General features: G+C 37.3%; 1 protein-coding gene across 1 annotated transcript; it reads left to right on the top strand.

The window, feature by feature from the left end:
* Positions 1 to 381: 381 nt before the first annotated feature.
* LOC130051609 (bifunctional 3'-5' exonuclease/ATP-dependent helicase WRN-like) lies at positions 382 to 9,700 on the top strand. Its single transcript, XM_056153747.1, has 3 exons — positions 382 to 835; positions 3,414 to 3,570; positions 3,785 to 9,700. Exons 1-3 carry the CDS (start codon positions 517 to 519, stop codon positions 4,539 to 4,541), a joined length of 1,233 nt encoding a protein of 410 aa, XP_056009722.1. The 5' UTR covers positions 382 to 516; the 3' UTR covers positions 4,542 to 9,700.
* Positions 9,701 to 19,432: the final 9,732 nt, after the last annotated feature.

The following is a 19,432-nucleotide window of genomic DNA, read 5'->3' as shown; positions in this document are numbered from 1 at the left end:
ATTAACATAATTAATCAAATCCTAATTCTCTCAGATGTTAAAAACAGTAAGAAATTTTATATCAAAAACTGTAAAAGGCGAGATCAAAAGATTGATTTCGGATAAAATTCAAATTCAAATAGTTAAGAGGGGGGGGGGTGGTAAAACTTCTGTAAGTTTCTCTCATTCGACATCGATTACACATTAGTCGTACGACTTATCTTTCTATCTATGATCAGGGGCAAGTAACTCTTGGGTCACCTGCTTTTCTTAAACGCGAAAAATCGTTAAAAGGTGGCCGGAAGTTGACATAATTATGCAAATGAGAATTCCCTTGCTAATGTACCCTCTGACGCTTGTGCGGGGGGGGGGGGGGAGGGAGGGCACTGCATTATGCATAGTCTCGCTTTCCCCAGACTCTCGCCCTCGAGACTTTGCACGAGCGAGAGTCTGGTACGATAGCTATTTAATTTTTGTGATTTCAAATCGAGGCCTACTGAAAATTCGGTATTGTTTCTGATTGGCTGATTGAGAAAAATGGAGGAACAGAAGTTTGGAGAAGCTGTGAAAGTGTGTTTACAAAGGCGAAACTTGAATTTTCAACTGAAAACTCTTCAGTTATCGATACTAAAAGACATCGTTGTATACAACAAAGACGTACTAGCGGTATTACCAACAGGATACGGAAAGACAATTGTTTATTCTCTCATACCAACTCTTGTCGACGAGTTCAAAGACGTTTCATGCACAGTGGTCATTGTTATTTCGCCACTGGTAGCGCTGATGGAGGATCAGGTTGTCAACATTGAAGAGAGTGGGATACGCTGTGTGTACGCTGGCAATGCACAAACGCAAGGTGAGTGTTACACAAATAGGCCTTTATTATTATGACTAGAGTGCAGTGTGTGTGTTGTCATCAGCGGGATGTCTACATAGTAGATTTTGCTGATTATCCTTATTGAAATTGAGAGTAGAATCATATGTATGGACTATGGTAAAAATCAGAACACTTTATTTCACCTGTTAGTGGCTAACACCCTATTATTATGGGTATTCATAAATTTAATCATGTATTTAAAAACTAAACATCTCATCTACACACACACACACACACATACAGATAGATAGATAGATAGATTATATTTATTTATTCACCAATCAAGAGCCCTTAGGGGGCATATGCAATTTTAACAATTAAACATTATAACTTCATGATACAGTTTACACATGTGTACCATATACACATGTTAAGGGTTTCTACATTGACATAGGCCTTGAGTTCTCATCACAATACTGATTGAAAATGTGCTGTACAACAAGTTTGCTATATGGGAAGTAAAGTAAAACATTATTATAAAAGATATGTTGTCACAAACACAGAGAGTTTACATACTTAGGGACAGTGCCTGAGCCAAGTCGATCAGACTGACAGTCTTGTACCCTAAGTGTTTAAGACAGTTTATTTATAGTACATACACAAAAATAAATACATGATACCACAATATGTACACATGCATACCATATACACATGTTAAATATTCAAAACAGCTTACTTACAGTATTGTATACAGTAAAATAGAACTACACAATACAATATACAGATGTATACTATATATACATGTTAAGGGTTTCTACATTGATGTTGGTCTTGGAGTTGGCTTATAATACTGATTGAAAATGCGCTGTACAACAAGGATCATGTTATATGGGTAGGAAAATAAAACAATATTATAAAATGTTGTCACGAATACAGGGAGTACCAAGGGACGGTGCCTTTGCCAAGTCAATCAGATTGACAGTCTTGTACCCTAAGTATTCGAGACAGCTTATTTCTAGATGTGTTTATTTGAAATCGACAAGGAGTAAATTACACACAGAAGTATAGTTATACAATCCTTAGTATTCTATATTCCTGTTTTTAAAATCATTTTACCGATTTGTTTGAGTATTTGTGCATTTTCATTTGTCATGGGCCATATCAACTTTTTATCATTATTAATGTTACAAAATTTCTTACAGCAGTTATTCACCAATTCATATAATTAAAAACACTTCTTTCCTCCTCATTATGAGAACTTTTTGATATTATTGTGAATAAATCTTTCCATAACTGAATAAATTTCTCCTCAATGAGTTCAATTCTGTGTTGAACAATTTATGATGTACATTGAATCATTGTGAACATCTCACAGGTCCAGCACAATCTCTTGATTTAGCTATATAGCTTTATTAAGCTATTTAAAATAGCTTGATTGCAACTCTAGGTTGAATTTGAAGTGCAGTAGTAAAGCCAAAAAGTTGCATTACTTTTGAATGTGTTTAAACTTTATACTTGAAGTAACCACAACAACATTTTTTAATTAGAGTTCATAACAATACTGTAGCGGACAGTATAAGAGGGAACTTGTACTACCTCGTTAGTAAGCTAGCTTTTCTAGTAATGTGGTAGAATGTCTCGTGATCAGCACTTGGCTGGGTGACCGCTACACGTTACAATACCACATTTTAAGATTTCTCATGAAAAGAGAATTCCTTTTTGTTGTTCACTGTCTACTACCCTGTCAGCGTCCCTGTGTGTGTTGAAGCATAGAAAAGTATGATGATTTTACAATGTGTAACCTGATTGCCAATCCACAAATTGTGTTTCACTCCTGACAATTTTATCAACATTTTGGGACACCAAATTATTGGGGTGTTTTTTTATTGATATCTCTTAGATTTTTGAAACACACACAACATCATTACACAAGTTATGGTACAGTATAATTTGTCCAAACCGGCCTCTGAGTACTCCGGCGCTCTGTCAATTCCGGCCATAAAATATAGTCCCTAACATTTCTTTAACAAATCCTTTATTAATAATTCCCTGTACTCCGGATACTGCGTATTCTGTATATCGGCCGGCTTACACAGTCCCAACTGCTATCAATTAACTTTAATTATCCTGTGTAAATCGGCCCCTCGATGATACACCACCCTAATTGTTGCGGTCAATTGTATTCGGTGTACACAAGGTCCCAACTGCTCGTAATTAGCTCTAATTATCGCATTTAAACCAGCCACCCCACGATGACCAACCTGTCAACTTTTTCAAATGAGCACGACCATAAAACACTGACATTTATATTTTTACATTTTGAATTCTTTTGCGATATATTAAAACGTTAGCAATCATTACACACGTATGTATAGATAGTGAATACAAGGGAAGCAACTTTCATTCTTGTCAACATTCTGCACTCCGGACTCTGTGCAAACCGGCCAATTTCTTTGGAACCACACATAGCCGGTTTAGACAGATTATACTGTATATGTAAAATCACCCAGACTGTATAAAATGTAAAATCGATTAAATATGCTTTGCCTCATTTTTTTTAAAAAAATCACACTAGACTTTTATCAGTTTAGAATGTATACTTGAATTGATATTTCAGAAACTCTGAAAGAACTGGAAAGTGGAACAGTTCCTATCATCATGATGAGCCCGGAGTCTCTTTTTCATGGGGAATGGAGACAGCTATTTTCCACTGACATATACCAATCCAGAGTAGCAGCCATTGTTGTGGACGAAGCACATTGCGTGGAACAATGGTAACTGAAACTAATTATTCTTAAATGTGGAATTCATGTATTTACTTTGATAAATAATTCTTTGGTAATGTTATAAACATAAAGAATGAGGATATGTTAGGTAATTTCATACAACTAGCCGTTTTACTTTATATCTATGTAGATTTTGGAATAGTGTTTTGTCAGCTTTCCACAATTCATCTTGATCATTCAATGCTTCCCTCTTTTATTACAGGGGAGATGAGTTTCGCACAGATTATGGGAGGTTAGCAGAGCTAAGGAGCATTTTGCCATCTGCTAACATGCTTGCATTGACAGCAACAGCTTCACCAAGTTCCAGGTTGTCAATAATGAAAAAACTTTGCATGGAGAAAGCAAATGTCATCGTTGGAAATTGTGACAGGAAAAACATACTTCTGAATTGTGTTAAAGCACCTCGCGAAGGGAAAACTGCTTTTTCGTGGCTAATTGAATGCCTGAAGATTCAAAAGCAACAATGCCCAAAGACTGTGATTTATTGTCGCAGTATTAAGTCATGTTCAGTGTTGTTCAAACTTTTCGATGATCTTCTGAAAGACAATGCATATTGTGGTGTTAAATGTGCTAAAAACAGACTATTTGCTATGTATCACCATTCAACGTCAAACAAATGCAAGAAAATAGTCATGAGTGAATTCCCAAAACCTGAGAGTAAGATTAGGGTAGTTGTTTGTACATCTGCTTTTGGCTTGGGAGTTAATGTTCCTGATATAGATATGGTAATAAACTGGGGAGCACCAAGGTCTATTGAGGAGTTTATGCAAGAATTTGGGAGAGGTGGTCGGGATGGTAGGGAAGCCATGTCCATTTTATATTACCATGGAATGGACATCAGCAAAACTGCAACAGATGATAAAATGAGGCCGTCTTTAGCCTTTTTCGTGGCGGATTTCGCCACGCTGGCGTGGCGGATTGTGACACACGCCCCCTGGAGGCCTCGTTATATGGGTTAGGGTATTGGTATGGGTATATATGGTTAGGGGAACTTCGTCCGACCTCGGAGGGGGGTTTTCGATTTTCTACCCCCACCCCCGCCCCGGGGGTGGGGCTTTTTAGTTAAAATATAGCCATTTTCAGCCCTCTAAAAAACATAGTAGTTGTTATTATTTTTCAATGCAATTTGGTACATGGGGAGACTTGGAGGTGGGCTATCGGACCATGGTCTTGGTTTTCGGAAATTTCCTCTCCCGGACCGGAAATGATCCGGACAAAATCGGAAAAACTTCGTGTCACAATCCGCCACACGCCCCGTGGAGGCCTTTAACGAGGGTGTTGAGCATTATTATGGGTATGTATCATAAGGGGAGCCTATTCCCACCTTGGAGAGGGGGTTTCCCATTATATGCCCCCGCCCTATCCGGAGCAGAGTCCGGGAAATCCGGAGACCGAGGAAAATCTCACTTATTCGGTCAGAAAACGCTCAATACTTATCCTATCAGAAATATAATTACATATTCTTGTTCGTCTCGTTGAGACGAAGAAAATGATATAAAGAACTTTGAGATTGGGCAATAAATAAAAAAAATATGGCCGATGAGGGAAATTTGGCCACGCCGACAGAAATGCAGGAAAATGCACAGTTTTTCGGATGTGAAATCTTTATTTATTACTCTATCTTAAAGTATCTTATATCATCTTCTTCGTCTCAGTGAGACGAAGAGAATGGTATCAACTTCATATAGCTAGGTCTATGTATAAGAAAACCACAACCCAAAAACCTGTATTTTTCACTCCTCGAAAAAACTCTAAGTCCAAATTCACAAGTTTTTGGGGGACGAAATTTTTATTTATCACCCTAACTATTATTTGATTAGATATTCTTTCTCGTCTCGTTGAGACGAATACAATGATATAAGATATCATGGGATAGGAGCATTAATAAAGATTTGGTCCCCCAAAAACTGTGCATTTCCTATATAATTCATTGAGCGTGGCAAAATCTGACACAAAATTTTTTTTTCCTTTATTTATTGTAGTACATCAGAGTTCTTTATATCAATTTGTTCGTCTCAAAAGAGGCCCAAATAATATACAATCAGATTTGGGGTATCTTGAAGAATATTAATTTTAGGTGGCCATAATTGATTTTGGACTTTAGCGTCCGAGACATATATAAGCCAAATAGGAAAAACTTTCATTGATCAAGCTATCTCAAAGTTCTTTATATCATTCTTTTCGTCTCAACGAGACGAACAAAATGATATAAAGAACTTTGAGATAGGACCATCAATAAAAAAAATATGACCTAAGTGGCAAATTCTGACACGCACAATGAATTATATAGAGAATACATACCTTTTGGGGGACCAAATATTTATTAATGGTCCTATCCTATAGTGTCTTATATCATGTTGTTCGCCTTCACGAGACGAGAAAGAATATGTCATCAAATAATTGCTAGGGTGATAAATAAAGATTTTACACCCCAAAATCTTTGTTATTTGGACTTAGAGTTTTTTCCGACGAGGGAAAAATACCAATTTCTGGACTGTGGTTTACTTATACATAGACTTAGGTAAACAAAGTTGATATCATTCTCTTTGTCTCATTGAGACGAATAAGGGGCTATAAGGTACTTTACTATTGAGTAGTTAATAAAAATTTCACATACCAAAAACTGTGCATTTCCTATATAATTCATTGAGCGTGGCAAAATCTGACACAAAATTTTTTTTTTCTTTATTTATTGTAGTACATCAGAGTTCTTTATATCAATTTGTTCGTCTCAAAAGAGGCCCAAATAATATACAATCAGATTTGGGGTATCTTGAAGAATATTAATTTTAGGTGGCCATAATTGATTTTGGACTTTAGCCTCCGGAATGCACATATAGCTCAAATAGGAACTGCTTTATATCACTAAGTCTCCTGTTAAAGATAGTTTTTCTCCCAATAACTTGTCCTCTGCACCAGTACGCTGGTGTGGGGGACTTTTTTTCTCTCCCAATAACTTGTCCTCTGCACCAGTACGCTGGTGTGGGGGACTTTTTTTTATCACTCGATGTAAAATGACTAAGTCCAAATTGTAAAAGGTTTAGGGCATAACATTTTCATCATCCATCCTACACTTATTTTAATTACATATTCTTTCTCGTCTTTTTAAGACGAAAAAAATGATATAAAGCACAATGTCATAGCTCAAGTAATAAAAATTTTGCCACCTGAAATACTTGACATTCCTATTGAGATTATGTCCCTTTTAGGAGGGTAAATAACAAAGACATATTCATGTCCTAAAACTTTATTATTCAGGATATTTAAAAGATCTTTACATCATTTTTTTCGTCTTGAGGAGACGAGAAGGAATATATAATCATATTTTATGTAACATGAATAATAAAAAATTTGACCCCAGATAACCTGATTTGGGACTTAGACTTTTTCCGACGAATGACTGAAAATGCTTTTGGGGGCTCATAATTTTATTTATCAAGCTAGAAATAAGAACTTGGTATCACCTGGTTCGCCTCATTGAGACGAAAAACATGATATAAGAAACATTAAGGTGTGATAATAAATAAGGAAATGAGCCCCCAAAAGCATTTTTTATCACTCGCTGTAAAATGACTAAGTCCAAATTGTAAAAGGTTTAGGGCATAAAATTTTCATTTTTCATCCTACATTTATTTTAATTACATATTCTTTCTCGTCTTTTTAAGACGAAAACGATGATATAAAGCACACTCATATAACTTAAGAAATGAAAAGTTGACCCCCAAATATCTATGCATATACTTTGACATTAACAGGTGAAATAAGAAATATCCTATTAAAGTAAAAAAACCTCTATTTTTCAAGTAATGTAATAGATCTTTATACTATCTTTTTCGGCTTGAAAAGACGAGAATGAACATGTAATCAGATCTGCTGTAGCTTGAATATTGAAAATTCTACTCTTGAAAACTTGATTTTGGACTTAGACTTTTTTCGACAATTAACTTAAAATGCTTTTTGGGACTCATCATCTTATTGATCAAGCTAGAAATATGAACTTGATATAACCTGTTTCGCCTCATTGAGAGGGAAAAAATGATCTAAGAAACATTAAGATGGGATAATAAATAAGGAAATGAGCCCCCAAAAGCATTTTTTATCACTCGCTGTAAAATGACTAAGTCCAAATTGAAAAAGGTTTAGGGCATAAAATTTTCATTATCCACCCTACATTTATTTTAATTACATATTCTTTCTCGTCTTTTCGAGACGAAGAGAATGATATCAAACTCAATATCATAGCTCAATAAATGAAAATATGACTTCCAATAATCTATTAATTTCCTTATAAGAGTATTAGGCTTATGCCTTATAAGGAAATTAGTAGATTTTTGAAAGCCAAATTTTCATTGATTGAGCTATGACATTGAGCTTTATACCATTTTCTTCGTCTCAATGAGGCGAAAAAGAATATGCCATCAAATATTTTTTCCGACCAAAGGGTACCCCCAAACCTAGGCACGGGCCATAACCCTAGCTCTGCGAGATTTAAAATTAGGGTTAGCCCTCAGTCCTGTATTTGTCATCCAAAAAATATTTTGTTACCATAGTCTTTTTCGCCTTTTTGAGACGAAAAGAATGATATCAAACTCAATATCATAGCCCAATAAATGAAAATATGGCTTCCAATAATCTATTAATTTCCTTATAAGAGTATTAGGCTTATGCCTTATAAGGAAATTAGTAGATTTTTGAAAGCCAAATTTTCATTGATTGAGCTATGACATTGAGCTTTATACCATTTTCTTCGTCTCAATGAGGCGAAAAAGAATATGCCATCAAATATTTTTTCCGACCAAAGGGTACCCCCAAACCTAGGCACGGGCCATAACCCTAGCTCTGCGAGATTTAAAATTAGGGTTAGCCCTCAGTCCTGTATTTGTCATCCAAAAAATATTTTGTTACCATAGTCTTTTTCGCCTTTTTGAGACGAAAAGAATGATATCAAACTCAATATCATAGCTCAATAAATAAAAATATGGCTTCCAATAATCTATTAATTTCCTTATAAGAGTATTAAGGCTTATGCCTTATAAGGAAATTAGTAGATTTTTGAAAGCCAAATTTTCATTAATTGAGCTATGGCATTGAGCTTTATACCATTTTCTTCGTCTCAATGAGGCGAAAAAGAATATGCCATCAAATATTTTTTCCGACCAAAGGGTACCCCCAAACCTAGGCACGGGCCATAACCCTAGCTCTGCGAGATTTAAAATTAGGGTTAGCCCTCAGTCCTGTATTTGTCATCCAAAAAATATTTTGTTACCATAGTCTTTCTCGGTTTTTTGAGACGAAAAGAAATATATAATCATATTTTATGTAACATGAATAATAAAGATTTTGACCCCAGATAACCTGATTTGGGACTTAGACTTTTTCAGACAAATGACTGAAAATGCTTTTGGGGGCTCATAATTATATTTATCAAGCTAGAAATATGAACTTGATATAACCTGATTCGCCTCATTGAGACGAAAAAAATGAGATAAGAAACATTAAGGTGTGATTATAAATAAGGAAATGAGCCCCCAAAAGCATTTTTTATCACTCGCTGTAAAATGACTAAGTCCAAATTGTAAAAGGTTTAGGGCATAACATTTTCATTTTTCATCCTACATTTATTTTAATTACATGTTCTTTCTCGTCTTTTTGAGACGAAGAAAATGATATAAAGCACAATGTCATAGCTCAAGTAATAAGATTTTTACTCCCTGAAATGCTTGACATTCCTATTGAGATCATGTCCCTTTTAGGAGGGTAAATAACAAAGACATATTCATGTCCTAAAACTTTATTATTCAGGATATTTAAAAGATCTTTACATCATTGTTTTCGTCTTGAGGAGACGAGAAGGAATATATAATCATATTTTATGTAACATGAATAATAAAAATGTTGACCCCAGATAACCTGATTTGGGACTTAGACTTTTTCCGACGAATGACTGAAAATGCTTTTGGGGGCTCATAATTTTATTTATCAAGCTAGAAATAAGAACTTGGTATCACCTGGTTCGCCTCATTGAGACGAAAAAAATGAGATAAGAAACATTAAGGTGTGATAATAAATAAGGAAATGAGCCCCCAAAAGCATTTTTTATCACTCGCTGTAAAATGACTAAGTCCAAATTGTAAAAGGTTTAGGGCATAAAATTTTCATTTTTCATCCTACATTTATTTTAATTACATGTTCTTTCTCGTCTTTTTGAGACGAAGAAAATGATATAAAGCACAATGTCATAGCTCAAGTAATAAGATTTTTACTCCCTGAAATGCTTGACATTCCTATTGAGATCATGTCCCTTTTAGGAGGGTAAATAACAAAGACATATTCATGTCCTAAAACTTTATTATTCAGGATATTTAAAAGATCTTTACATCATTGTTTTCGTCTTGAGGAGACGAGAAGGAATATATAATCATATTTTATGTAACATGAATAATAAAAATGTTGACCCCAGATAACCTGATTTGGGACTTAGACTTTTTCCGACGAATGACTGAAAATGCTTTTGGGGGCTCATAATTTTATTTATCAAGCTAGAAATAAGAACTTGGTATCACCTGGTTCGCCTCATTGAGACGAAAAAAATGAGATAAGAAACATTAAGGTGTGATAATAAATAAGGAAATGAGCCCCCAAAAGCATTTTTTATCACTCGCTGTAAAATGACTAAGTCCAAATTGTAAAAGGTTTAGGGCATAAAATTTTCATTTTTCATCCTACATTTATTTTAATTACATGTTCTTTCTCGTCTTTTTGAGACGAAAAAAATGATATAAAGCACAATGTCATAGCTCAAGTAATAAAAATTTTGCCACCTGAAATATTTGACATTCCTATTGAGATTATGTCCCTTTTAGGAGGGTAAATAAGAAAAACATATTCATGTCCTAAAACTTTATTATTCAGGATATTTAAAAGATCTTTACATCATTTTTTTTGTCTTGAGGAGACGAGAAGGAATATATAATCATATTTTATGTAACATGAATAATAAAAATGTTGACCCCAGATAACCTGATTTGGGACTTAGACTTTTTCCGACGAATGACTGAAAATGCTTTTGGGGTCTCATCATTATATTTATCAAGCTAGAAATAAGACCCTGATATCACCTGATTCGCCTCATTGAGACGAAAACAATGATATAAGAAACATTAAGGTGTGACAATAAATAAGGAAATCAGCCCCAAAAAGCATTTTTTATCACTCGCTGTAAAATGACTAAGTCCAAATTGTAAAAGGTTTGAGGCATAAAATTTTCATTATCCACCCTACATATTTTTAAATTACATATTCTTTCTCGTCTCAATGAGACAAAGAAAATGATGTAAAGCACACTGTTGTAGGTCGAGTATAAATGACATGAAGCCCCTGAAGGGACTAATTTCTACTTGACAAAAAGTCTAAGTCCAATTCCTAAAGTTTTCAGTCAATAACTTTTTTATTTTTGGAGCCACTAAAATTCTAATTACATATTCTTTCTCGTCTCGTCGAGACGAACAATTTAATGTATAGATATCTGGGTTTTGGATCGGAAAACCTGGAGTCGGCCTTTTTTGTGTCAGAATCTGCCACATAAAAAAAAAGGCCGACTCCAGGTTCTCCACACATATTGAGAACTGGAACTTTTATTTTTAAAGCAATAATTATGATATTGATATCATTTTTCTCGTCTTCTCACGTGGAATAAAATGATATAAAGAACTTTAAAATACTTTAATAAATAAAAAATTTGATTTTTGACAGGAGGATATTCTGCTAGGAACGATAAAAATGACTACCTATTTGCCTGTGAAATTCTTATTTATTGTTCAATTTCCTTGTGTTTTATATCATTGTCTTCGTCTCGTTGAGACGAGAAAAATGGTGTAAGAAACAATGCTGTAGTGTGTATAATAAGACAATCACCCCCTATAAGGATTGCATTTTACTCGTCGACAAAAAGTCTAAGTCCAATTCCTAAAGTTTTCAGTCAATAACTTTTTTATTTTTGGAGCCACTGAAATTCTAATTACATATTCTTTCTCGTCTCGTCGAGACGAACACTTTAATGTATAGATATCTGGGTTTTGGATCGGAAAACCTGGAGTCGGCCTTTTTTGTGTCAGAATCTGCCACATAAAAAAAAAAAACCGACTCCAGGTTCTCCACACATATTGAGAGCTGGAACTTTTATTTTTAAAGATATAATTATGATATTGATATCATTTTTCTCGTCTTCTCACGTGGAATAAAATGATATAAAGAACTTTAAAATACTTTAATAAATAAAAAATTTGATTTTTGACAGGAGGATATTCTGCTAGGAACGATAAAAATGACTACCTATTTGCCTGTGAAATTCTTATTTATTGTTCAATTTCCTTGTGTTTGATATCATTGTCTTCGTCTCGTTGAGACGAGAAAAATGGTGTAAGAAACAATGCTGTAGTGTGTATAATAAGACAATCACCCCCTATAAGGATTGCATTTTACTCGTCGACAAAAAGTCTAAGTCCAATTCCTAAAGTTTTCAGTCAATAACTTTTTTATTTTTGGAGCCACAGAAATTCTAATTACATATTCTTTCTCGTCTCGTCGAGACGAACACTTTAATGTATAGATATCTGGGTTTTGGATTGGGAAACCTAAAGTCGGCCTCAACTATGGCAGAATATGCCATGGAAAAAAAACCGACTCCAGGTTTCCGACACATGTTGAGAGCTGGAACTTTTATTTATAAAGCTATAAATTTGATATTGATATCATTTTTCTCGTCTTCTCACGTGTAATAAAATGATATAAAGAACTTTAACATACTTTAATAAATAAAAAATTCGATTTTTGACAGGAGGATATTCTGCTAGGAACGATAAAAATGACTACCTATTTGCCTGTGAAATTCTTATTTATTGTTCAATTTCCTTGTGTTTGATACCATTGTCTTCGTCTCGTTGAGACGAGAAAAATGGTGTAAGAAACAATGCTGTAGTGTGTATAATAAGACAATCACCCCCTATAAGGATTGCATTTTACTCCTCGACAAAAAGTCTAAGTCCAATTCCTAAAGTTTTCAGTCAATAACTTTTTTATTTTTGGAGCCACTGAAATTCTAATTACATATTCTTTCTCGTCTCGTCGAGACGAACAATTCAATGTATAGATATCTGGGTTTTGGATCGGAAAACCTGGAGTCGGCCTTTTTTGTGTCAGAATCTGCCACATAAAAAAAAAAGGCCGACTCCAGGTTCTCCACACATATTGAGAACTGGAACTTTTATTTTTAAAGATATAATTATGATATTGATATCATTTTTCTCGTCTTCTCACGTGGAATAAAATGATATAAAGAACTTTAAAATACTTTAATAAATAAAAAATTTGATTTTTGACAGGAGGATATTCTGCTAGGAACGATAAAAATGACTACCTATTTGCCTGTGAAATTCTTATTTATTGTTCAATTTCCTTGTGTTTGATACCATTGTCTTCGTCTCGTTGAGACGAGAAAAATGGTGTAAGAAACAATGCTGTAGTGTGTATAATAAGACAATCACCCCCTATAAGGATTGCATTTTACTCCTCGACAAAAAGTCTAAGTCCAATTCCTAAAGTTTTCAGTCAATAACTTTTTTATTTTTGGAGCCACTGAAATTCTAATTACATATTCTTTCTCGTCTCGTCGAGACGAACACTTTAATGTATAGATATCTGGGTTTTGGATCGGAAAACCTGGAGACGGCCTTTTTTGTGTCAGAATTTGCCACATAAAAAAAAAAGGCCGACTCCAGGTTCTCCACACATATTGAGAACTGGAACTTTTATTTTTAAAGATATAATTATGATATTGATATCATTTTTCTCGTCTTCTCACGTGGAATAAAATGATATAAAGAACTTAAACATACCTTGATAAATAAAAAATTCGATTTTTCAGTGGGGATAGTCTACCCCTCTCAATAAAAAGATGAATAGAAATATGTGAAGCTATATATTATTCTAGCTATTTAATCTAAAAAGTATTTCGTACTGTTTTCCATGATATAAAAGAGGACATGTGCTTTAGAATAAAAGTTTACCACTGGATTACCTGGCACGTGCCTGCATGAGGTGGATTTACCTGGAATACACAAGGGCGCGTGCCTCAGAATAAACAACGCTACCTGTAAATTACCTGGCACGTGCCAAGATCGTCCCGCTCGTGCCTAGATGAGGAAACACTTTTTACAGTATCATTAATATACCAATTCAATCGAATATAGAATTAAATTTTTGTTAATAATACAAATACACCTACAATACGAAAAACACAGTAGACCACTGAGAGATCAGCGCTCCCCTCGACGGCCGCCCTGCTCCTCGGCAGATGATGTCTGATTTTGCTGCTGCCGAGAAAACGAGCTGTCCTCCACGGTCGCCCCCCTCCTCGCCTCGGCAGATGATGTTTCTCTGATTTTGCTGCTGCCGAGAAAGCGAACTGTCCTCAACGGTCGCTCCCCTCCTCGCCTCGGCAAATGATGTCTCTGATTTTGCTGCTGCCGAGAAAGCGAGCTGTCCTCGATGGCCGCTCCGCTCCTCCCTATGGCCCTAAAGAGGCCGCCAAAAAACCAACCAAATATGCTACCCTGCTTAGAATTTAATGCTCTTTACAACCAAAATATCAGCATTGCTCTATCTAGATCCGTATAGGCACCCCGACGCGAATGCGCCCCACCCCCCGCAGCCCAGGAAGCGAATTTCGGTATTTTCGGTAGATATGGCAAATTGGACGGTCATTTCTTCCTCGGAGAGTTAGATCATCGAATTTAATTTATTTTTCCCACATAGATACATTCTTTATGAATCTTTTGGTGCATAGAACATGTCTTTAACTACCGCGGTAGTCCCCGTAGAGCTAAAATATGGAGGGCTACCCCTTCTGCTCTGTTTAGAGTCTCTATAGAGACGCACTCTCTCTGGCCCCATAAGGGCTGTAAAAAACAACCCAATATGCTACCCTGCTTAGAATTTAATGCTCTTTCTAATAAAAATATCAGCAGTGCTTTATCTAGCTCCGTATAGGCACCCCGGAGCGAATGCGGGACCCCCGCGGACCTGGAAAGCATTTTCCGTATTTTCGGTAGATGCGGCAAATTGGACGGTGATTTCTTCCTCGGAGGGTTAATTAATCGACTTTAATTTATTTTTCCCAAATACATACATTCTTTTAGAGTATTTTGAGGGGTAGAACATGTCTATACTTACTAGGGTAGTCCCCGTAGAGCTAAAATACCGAGGGCTACCCCTTTCATATAGAAATCCGCTTTAGAGTCTATATAGAGCCGCCCTTTCTATTGCCCTAAAGGGGCTTGAAAAAAACAATCGAACATGGTACCCTGCTTAGAATTTCATGCCCTTTCTAACAAAAATATCAGCAGTGCTCTATCTAGCTCCGTATAGGCACCCCGGCGCGAATGCGGGACCCCCGCGGACCTGGAAAGCATTTTCCGTATTTTCAGTAGATGCGGCAAATTGGACGGCCATTTCTTCGTCGGAGGGTTATTTGATCGACTTTTATTTATTTTACCCAAATAGATACAATCTTTAGAAATCTTTTGGTAGGTAGAACATGTCCCTATCTACCCGAGTAGTCCGCGTAGAGCTAAAATACAGAGGCCTACCCCTTTCATATGGAAATCCCCCTTGGAGTCTTTATAGAGCCGTCCTCTCTGTGGCCCTAAAGGGGCTGAAAAAGACAATCGAACATAGTACCCTGCTTAGAATTTAATGCTCTTTCTAACAAAAATATCGACGTGGCTCTATCTAGCTCCGTATAGGCACCTCGAGGCGAATGCAGGACCCCTGCGGCCCACAACGCGAATTTCGCTATTTTCAGCAAATGCGGCAAATTGGACGGCTTTTTCTTCCTCGTAGAGTTAATTAATCGACTTCAATTTCTTTTTCCCAAATAGATACATTCTTTATGATTCTTTTGGTGGGTATAACATGACCGTACCTACCTATATAGTCCCCGTAGAGCTAAAATACAGAGGCCTACCCCTTTCATATGGAAATCCCCCTTGGAGTCTTTATAGAGCCGTCCTCTCTGTGGCCCTGAAGGGGCTGAAAAAGACAATCGAACATGGTACCCTGCTTAGAATTTAATGTTCTTTCTAACAAAAATATCGGCGTGGCTCTATCTAGCTCTGTATAGGCACCTCGAGGCGAATGCGGGCCCCCCGCGGACCTGGAAAGCATTTTCCGTATTTTCAGTAGATGCGGCAAATTGGACGGTGATTTCTGCCTCGGAGGTTTAATCAATCGACTTTTATTTATTTTTCCCAAATAGATACATTATTTTAGAGTATTTTGAGGGGTAGTACATGTCTATACTTACTAGGGTAGTCCCCGTAGAGCTAAAATACCGAGGGCTACCCCTTTCATATAGAAATCCGCTTTAGAGTCTATATAGAGCCGCCCTTTCTATGGCCCTAAAGGGGCTTGAAAAAAACAATCGAACATGGTACCCTTCTTAGAATTTCATGCTCTTTCTAACAAAAATATCAGCAGTGCTCTATCTAGCTCCGTATAGGCACCCCGGCGCGAATGCGGGACCCCCGCGGACCTGGAAAGCATTTTCCGTATTTTCAGTAGATGCGGCAAATTGGACGGCCATTTCTTCGTCGGAGGGTTATTTGATCGACTTTTATTTATTTTACCCAAATAGATACAATCTTTAGAAATCTTTTGGTAGGTAGAACATGTCCCTATCTACCCGAGTAGTCCGCGTAGAGCTAAAATACAGAGGCCTACCCCTTTCATGTGGAAATCCCCCTTGGAGTCTTTATAGAGCCGTCCTCTCTGTGGCCCTAAAGGGGCTGAAAAAGACAATCGAACATAGTACCCTGCTTAGAATTTAATGCTCTTTCTAACAAAAATATCGACGTGGCTCTATCTAGCTCCGTATAGGCACCTCGAGGCGAATGCAGGACCCCTGCGGCCCACAACGCGAATTTCGCTATTTTCAGCAAATGCGGCAAATTGGACGGCTTTTTCTTCCTCGTAGAGTTAATTAATCGACTTCAATTTCTTTTTCCCAAATAGATACATTCTTTATGATTCTTTTGGTGGGTATAACATGACCGTACCTACCTATGTAGTCCCCGTAGAGCTAAAATACAGAGGCCTACCCCTTTCATATGGAAATCCCCCTTGGAGTCTTTATAGAGCCGTCCTCTCTGTGGCCCTGAAGGGGCTGAAAAAGACAATCGAACATGGTACCCTGCTTAGAATTTCATGCTCTTTCTAACAAAAATATCAGCAGTGCTCTATCTAGCTCCGTATAGGCACCCCGGAGCGAATGCGGGACCCCCTGCGGACCTGGAAAGCATTTTCCGTATTTTCGGTAGATGCGGCAAATTGGACGGTGATTTCTGCCTCGGAGGGTTAATTAATCGACTTTAATTTAGTTTTCCCAAATAGATACATTCTTTTAGAGTATTTTGAGGGGTAGAACATGTCTATACTTACTAGGATAGTCCCCGTACAGCTAAAATACCGAGGGCTACCCCTTTCATATAGAAATCCGCTTTAGAGTCTATATAGAGCCGTCCATTCTATGGCCCTAAAGGGGCTTCAAAAAAGCAATCGAACATGGTACCCTGCTTAGAATTTCATGCTCTTTCTAACAAAAATATCAGCAGTGCTCTATCTAGCTCCGTATAGGCACCCCGGAGCGAATGCGGGACCCCCTGCGGACCTGGAAAGCATTTTCCGTATTTTCGGTAGATGCGGCAAATTGGACGGTGATTTCTGCCTCGGAGGGTTAATTAATCGACTTTAATTTAGTTTTCCCAAATAGATACATTCTTTTAGAGTATTTTGAGGGGTAGAACATGTCTATACTTACTAGGATAGTCCCCGTACAGCTAAAATACCGAGGGCTACCCCTTTCATATAGAAATCCGCTTTAGAGTCTATATAGAGCCGTCCTTTCTATGGCCCTAAAGGGGCTTCAAAAAAGCAATCGAACATGGTACCCTGCTTAGAATTTCATGCTCTTTCTAACAAAAATATCAGCAGTGCTCTATCTAGCTCCGTATAGGCACCCCGGAGCGAATGCGGGACCCCCTGCGGACCTGGAAAGCATTTTCCGTATTTTCGGTAGATGCGGCAAATTGGACGGTGATTTCTACCTCGGAGGGTTAATTAATCGACTTTAATTTATTTTTCTTACATAGATACATTCCTTTAGAGTATTTTGAGGGGTAGAACATGTCTATACTTACTAGGGTAGTCCCCGTAGAGCTAAAATACCGAGGGCTACCCCTTTCATATAGAAATCCGCTTTAGAGTCTATATAGAGCCGCCCTTTCTATGGCCCTAAAGGGGCTTGAAAAAAAACAATCGAACATGGTACCCTGCTTAGAATTTCATGCTCTTTCTAACAAAAATATCAGCAGTGCTCTATCTAGCTCCGTATAGGCACCCCGGAGCGAATGCGGGACCCCCTGCGGACCTGGAAAGCATTTTCCGTATTTTCGGTAGATGCGGCAAATTGGACGGTGATTTCTGCCTCGGAGGGTTAATTAATCGACTTTAATTTAGTTTTCCCAAATAGATACATTCTTTTAAAGTATTTTGAGGGGTAGAACATGTCTATACTTATTAGGATAGTCCCCGTAGAGCTAAAATACCGAGGGCTACCCCTTTCATATAGAAATCCGCTTTAGAGTCTATATAGAGCCGTCCTTTCTATGGCCCTAAAGGGGCTTCAAAAAAGCAATCGAACATGGTACCCTGCTTAGAATTTCATGCTCTTTCTAACAAAAATATCAGCAGTGCTCTATCTAGCTCCGTATAGGCACCCCGGAGCGAATGCGGGACCCCCTGCGGACCTGGAAAGCATTTTCCGTATTTTCAGTAGATGCGGCAAATTGGACGGTGATTTCTGCCTCGGAGGGTTAATTAATCGACTTTTATTTATTTTTCCCACATAGATACATTCCTTTAGAGTATTTTGAGGGGTAGAACATGTCTATACTTACTAGGGTAGTCCCCGTAGAGCTAAAATACCGAGGGCTACCCCTTTCGTATAGAAATCCGCTTTAGAGTCTATATAGAGCCGTCCTTTCTATGGCCCTAAAGGGGCTTGAAAAAAACAATCGAACATGGTACCCTGCTTAGAATTTAATGTTCTTTCTAACAAAAATATCGGCGTGGCTCTATCTAGCTCCGTATAGGCACCTCGAGGCGAATGCAGGACCCCTGCGGCCCACAACGCGAATTTCGCTATTTTCAGCAAATGCGGCAAATTGGACGGCTTTTTCTTCCTCGTAGAGTTAATTAATCGACTTTACTTTCTTTTTCCCAAATAGATACATTCTTTATGATTCTTTTGGTGGGTATAACATGTCCGTACCTACCTATGTAGTCCCCGTAGAGCTAAAATACCGAGGGCTACCCCTTTCATATAGAAATCCGCTTTAGAGCCTATATAGAGCCGTCCTTTCTATGGCCCTAAAGGGGCTTGAAAAAAACAATCGAACATGGTACCCTGCTTAGAATTTCATGCTCTTTCTAACAAAAATATCAGCAGTGCTCTATCTAGCTCCGTATAGGCACCCCGGAGCGAATGCGGGACCCCCTGCGGACCTGGAAAGCATTTTCCGTATTTTCGGTAGATGCGGCAAATTGGACGGTGATTTCTGCCTCGGAGGGTTAATTAATCGACTTTTATTTATTTTTCCCACATAGATACATTCCTTTAGAGTATTTTGAGGGGTAGAACATGTCTATACTTACTAGGGTAGTCCCCGTAGAGCTAAAATACCGAGGGCTACCCCTTTCATATAGAAATCCGCTTTAGAGTCTATATAGAGCCGCC

This window comes from Ostrea edulis, chromosome 2, assembly GCF_947568905.1.
Source record: "Ostrea edulis chromosome 2, xbOstEdul1.1, whole genome shotgun sequence".
Classification (NCBI taxonomy): domain Eukaryota; kingdom Metazoa; phylum Mollusca; class Bivalvia; order Ostreida; family Ostreidae; genus Ostrea; species Ostrea edulis.
This window is presented reverse-complemented; position numbering and strand designations above follow the sequence as displayed.

Excerpts from the sequence above, each read along its gene's own strand:
- LOC130051609 (XM_056153747.1), top strand. The coding sequence starts at position 517 with ATGGAGGAACAGAAGTTTGGAGAAGCTGTGAAAGTGTGTTTACAAAGG. Across the intron at positions 836-3,413 it reads TGGCAATGCACAAACGCAAG|AAACTCTGAAAGAACTGGAA; the intron begins GTGAGTGTTACA and ends TTGATATTTCAG. Across the intron at positions 3,571-3,784 it reads GCACATTGCGTGGAACAATG|GGGAGATGAGTTTCGCACAG; the intron begins GTAACTGAAACT and ends CTTTTATTACAG.